Genomic DNA, 4960 nt, shown 5'->3' with positions numbered 1-4960 from the left:
CATCAGTTGACTCCGTCTCTAGTTTATGTGTGGATGATTTCTTTGATGAAGATAATCTACTGCTGGAGACAGTAGCCTGGGACTGTCTTGGGCCATCTAAAAAGAAAAAAAATAAAACAATGACAAAAGAAGCTAGCATTAAAACTTAGACTAACAATAATAATGATAACAAATAAAACATATAAGTATATAATCTTTGCAAAAAAATGTTGTAAATTATTATTATTATTTCATTTTTATCAATTCTCACTTTGATTTGAATGGCTTGTTCTCGAGCTTGGCTGTGAAAAAGAAAAAAAAAACACACAATAAACTCAAGTCCTTCCACATTATCATAACACAGTTAAAATACTAACCCACGAGCAAGTAGACGCACTAAACAAGACACAGGCCGCCGCCATACTTATTATAAAATAGCTAGAAGACTTCTACTCTAAATAGACTGACCTCTATATCAGCAGGCGCTCCGTTTAAACAGTTACCCATGTCTCTATTTATATAGCTAGTCCTTCTAAACAAGAGCGGCTAATTTGTTATTGAGTGAAGTAAGACTAGGAGATAACAAGGCCACAACAGAACATCATAAGTGTTGAGGGGTGGCCCCTGCTAATTAAGGCTGGGTGGGGGCAGGAGAAGAATTTATGTAGCTGCTCATTACATGTTTGCTTGTAAATTTGTCCCCACTCTGTATTCAGTCAATACAGCATTAGTTGGATCCATTAGTGGAGATGCAAAGGGCTGGTTTGCTTGCGTGGATAGTTATTTGCAAAACAAATCACATGGTGGGACATCAAAGTCTAAATACGATTAGGCCATACATCAAGCAAACAGGGCGAGAACAAGTGTTTCACAGCTGTAAATGGACGATGACACATATGTGAACCAACGAGTTTGGAATTGACTTTTTACCGAAGCATCGTAGCCTACTTAGAAACACGACTAGGTACTAAACCTCAACATATTACAAAATTCAAATATTATAGGATACTTTTTAAAATTTAAATTTCAAATAAAGCTAGCAGCATAAGATAACACTTGCTATTTTTGAATTGAAATTGCAGCTCAAAAGTGATGTACATGCTTTGTTATCTCAAGTTACAAAAGGTTATCTGTCTTTAATTACCTTTCTGTCAATCTTGACACAGTACGATACTAGAAGTACCACAGGAAGCAGCATCAGGATTGGATAGAGTATCCATAGGAAAGGATACTGGTTCAAAGTTTGAGTGAAATTATCAAATATCTTCATGACGGGGTCACCACCTCTTTTTCTATTTTCATAAATCAAAATATTACACATTATGCATTATAATTATTATTATCATTATTTTTAGAAGACAAATGAGTTTAGTCTACAGCTCAATGAAGGTGCCACCTCGCCTTAGCAACGAATAAAAGGACATTTACCTTTTCAAAAAGGATTTCTAAATTGATTTTTAAACAGATCTCCACAGCCACCAAAAATAGACCCCAGGGTGTCTGTCCTTACCGCCTCTAAGCCGTAGAAATGTTAGGAATGACGCGTCTTTCCTCTGGAAAATATCTTAGCAACAGAGAAGAAGCTGTATCTATGCTGCAGCATGCAAAATTAGCACCTCAGCCCATCCTTGGACAATGAATAATTAATTTAATTAATTACTGTATTATCATCATTATCATTATAGTACATGAATAAAATTATTAATTTTAATCTCCAAAAGAGAACATCATTTTCTTCGTTTTGGTTCTGGGAATATGCGACCCCTTGGAACTTAGGGCGGTCCTGAAATTGGCCAATTATGTTAATAATAAAATGAAAAAAATATAAAATATAAAAATATTTGATGTACAAGTAATTTTGAGTTACAATACTTGCTCTCTCTCTCTCCCTCTCTCTCACCTGATGGGGGACGTCTGTTGTAAGTATAACTTTTCGAGCGTCTAAATTGCTCAAAAGGATCATTATTCTGTGCCATGCCAACTCCAGCAAACTGTTCAGCTTTATTCCTAACTTCACCGCCTTTTATAGGAGCTTGAATCCCTTGCTCTTTGGAACCAAGCCCTGCTCCCTCCCAACCTAAAACGATGATAAAGTGGGCATGGTCTAATAAGGGGCTCACCCATTCTCTTTAGCATCTGATGTCCAACGTTACCTTCCGTCAATTGGCCTAGTTCTTGACTATACAAAAGAACATGTACATGTAATTGACATTAATGTCGCCATGTTTATTTACATGTACATGTACCTTCCGGTTGTTATAGGTACTGAAGGTTGTTGTGGTGGTGGTTTTCTTCGAGAAGATTCTTCAATTGTTGGAGTCGTGGGAGAAGGAGAACGAGAGTAGCTCCGCCTACTTCCTCTGCCACGCCTCCTTCTCCGACGATGAGGTGACGGTGAGCGACTGGACGAGGAACTTGAGTCGCTTGACGGAGAACTACATGTACATGTACATGCATTATAATTTAATTAATCATTATTGTTACCGTGACGACCTCCTTCTTGATCGAGGAGGAGGTGAAGGTGACAATGAAGAAGATCTAATTTTAAAATAATAATTAAATAAACTTTTCTCTCTCTCTCTCTCTCTCTCTTACCTTCTCCTTCTTCTCCTTGGAGATGGGGATCTACATGTACATGTACATAATGTAAAATGATGTACAAACATGTAGTACAGTTACATGTTATAACTGTACACATTACATGTAACATGTATAGTTACATTATACCTTCTTCTTGGCGGTACGTTCCGCCTGGTATTTCCTCCTCCTCCTCCTCCTTTGTTTTTCAAAATGTCTTTAGCTTTCATCTTTGCATCGTAAAAGTCAAGCAAAGCCTTAGCCTCCCAACCATCTCTGTTAGAGAAAAGATGATAACAACATGAGCAATTGTAATAATAGCAATTTGTATGGTCTATAATAATAGTCCATGGTTTTTTCTAAAAAATGGCTGCAAAATGACCCCCAATTTTAATTACATTTTCTGATACATAATATTATTGATGTACTTATGCTGTGTAGAAAGTTTGAGCCGATTCCGACTTCAATTTTTCAAGTTACGGCCATTTAAAGAAAATGCCAAAATTTTGAAAAATACCCAAGGCTATAGCCCATGGTTTTTTCCGAAAAATGACTAAAAAATGACCCCCAATTTTTATTACATTTTCTAATATATATTGATGCCCTTATGCTCTGTAGAAAGTTTGAGCTGATTCCGATAAGAAATTTTCAAGTTATGACAATTTTAAAATGGGCCAATTTTTGAATACTCTATTCTTTTTCCTTACTGGTTTCTTGTCTTCTCTTCAGTCGGTGGTTGGTAAAACTCCTCCACTGCTTTAATGAGTCTCTCAGTCGGAGGGATAGGAGGAGGAAGAACAACATGCAGTGGGTTGAGTGGGCGGTAAGAACTCTCATGAAGCTGCCAGAAATATCGAAAAATACTCATAATTAGAATCAAGACTTACCGGTACTAGCGGTATCATGAGACCAGCTGGTAAATCGAAATATGGTAAATGAGGTGGGCGGGGACCCTGTGGCATAGGGGGAGGCGGTCTTGGCATAAAAGACCGATCAGGAGGAAAGGGAAATGGGCGTGGTCCCTGAGGGGGCATGGGGTGAGAGGGGTGTGGCATGTTATCCCAAGAAGTGGGAGGCGGCTGATGATTATAATCAAATACTTGCACGCCTTGAAAAGGAGGTGGGTGTGGTTCCAATCCAAGCTCTGGAGGGTGTGGCATAAAAGGAGGATCTTTGGATGGAGACGGTTTGCCAGAAAAGGCAGGGTCAAGTGGGTGTGGCTCCGATAATTTTTGATGATTATAATCAATGCTTTCAATAAATTGATTATCAGGAGGTGGGGGTGGGGGAATGGGCGGAGTTTCAAATAAAGGTGTCGGTTCGTTAGGAGGGGGAATGTGTGGGTGGGACCAATGAGAAGGAGGGGGAGGTCCCCAGGGAGGACGAGAAGGAGGAAGATAATCTAAAAATTATTTATAAAAAATCAATTTTAATTATTAATTAACTTGGAGGAGGAGGAGGGTGGTCCCAAGAAGGCGGAGCTGGAGGAGGTGGAGCTTGTTGCCATGGAGCTGGTCCAGGATGTGGAATTGGAGGTGGAGCTTGGTCTATAATTAATTATTAATAATTAATGTTCAACGAGACTCACTCATTGACTGCTGCATCCATGGAGGAGGAGGGGCAGCCACGCCCTCATTTACAACAGGGGGCGGAGCAATGGGTGGAGCTTTAGGCTAAATATCACATGACACAATAATAATAATAGCAAGACGACTGTCACTTACTAATGAAGACTCAGGTAGCTTCAATAAATCTTTAATTATCGAAATTTTTCCTTCGCTCAAATATTTCTGACTCTCCCATATATTGAGAACCTGTAATAGGGCGACAGGTTAACCACACCCACTTAATTAATTACCTTAATGAGAGGGTCACTCCTGCTGGGATCAGACGAGAAAACATTATAAAATATTTGAACAACAACAGTTTCCAGAGCCTATTAATAATAACAATGAAAAACAAAAAAAAACATTATTATATAGTGTAAGAAATACTCGTAATAAATAAAAATTAATACTAAATAACTATTTAGTTATATTTATTAATAGTATGTATGTATGTATTTTACTTGTTTTAAGTCATGAGCATCTTTTCTGAAACTAAAAAGAAAAGAAGAGAGAGCAAGGTATACATACATGTACATGTAATCATAAGATAATAAGGTTAATGCATGTACCAGTGATATAGTATGTCATTAATGAGGTAAATGACATGAAGTTTATGAGAGAATTCAATATTAGGAGAATCTAATGTCCTAAGATAAAAGGAAAGAAAAAAGAAGATAAAAGAGGAGAGAGAGAGAGAGAGAGAGAGAGAGAGAGAGAGAGAGAGAGAGAGAGAGAGAGAGAGAGAGAGAAGAGGTATCAAATTATTGTACCGTCTCATTATAAAATGTGCCATCTTT

The 4960-nt window shown here is 37.9% G+C and overlaps 1 protein-coding gene and 1 long non-coding RNA gene across 2 annotated transcripts; both read right to left on the bottom strand.

Moving 5' to 3' along the window:
- Nucleotides 1-6: 6 nt before the first annotated feature.
- LOC109587730 (uncharacterized) lies at nt 7-900 on the bottom strand. The gene is made up of 3 exons (XR_002187759.1): nt 448-900; nt 251-281; nt 7-96 (listed from the first exon to the last, which is right to left on the bottom strand). It is a non-coding gene; the product is annotated as an uncharacterized LOC109587730 (long non-coding RNA).
- Nucleotides 901-1407: 507 nt separating this feature from the next.
- Nucleotides 1408-4954, bottom strand: LOC100641225 (calcium homeostasis endoplasmic reticulum protein-like). The gene is made up of 16 exons (XM_020003952.1): nt 4934-4954; nt 4733-4810; nt 4625-4655; nt 4415-4492; nt 4281-4370; nt 4145-4229; nt 4002-4103; nt 3444-3958; nt 3264-3397; nt 2707-2832; nt 2575-2604; nt 2464-2517; nt 2226-2414; nt 2100-2158; nt 1880-2056; nt 1408-1762 (listed from the first exon to the last, which is right to left on the bottom strand). Exons 1-16 carry the CDS (start codon nt 4939-4941, stop codon nt 1752-1754), a joined length of 1767 nt encoding a protein of 588 aa, XP_019859511.1. The 5' UTR covers nt 4942-4954; the 3' UTR covers nt 1408-1751.
- Nucleotides 4955-4960: the final 6 nt, after the last annotated feature.

The sequence above is a fragment of the Amphimedon queenslandica genome, unplaced genomic scaffold, assembly GCF_000090795.2.
Source record: "Amphimedon queenslandica unplaced genomic scaffold, v1.1 AMPQUscaffold_12467, whole genome shotgun sequence".
NCBI lineage: Eukaryota > Metazoa > Porifera > Demospongiae > Haplosclerida > Niphatidae > Amphimedon > Amphimedon queenslandica.
The sequence above is the reverse complement of the archived record's forward strand: the minus strand, read 5'-3'. Positions and strand labels throughout refer to the sequence as shown.

Excerpts from the sequence above, each read along its gene's own strand:
- LOC100641225 (XM_020003952.1), bottom strand. Across the intron at positions 4,230-4,280 it reads AGCTACCTGAGTCTTCATTA|CCTAAAGCTCCACCCATTGC; the intron begins GTAAGTGACAGT and ends TGTGATATTTAG. Across the intron at positions 3,959-4,001 it reads CCACCCTCCTCCTCCTCCAA|ATTATCTTCCTCCTTCTCGT; the intron begins GTTAATTAATAA and ends AATAATTTTTAG.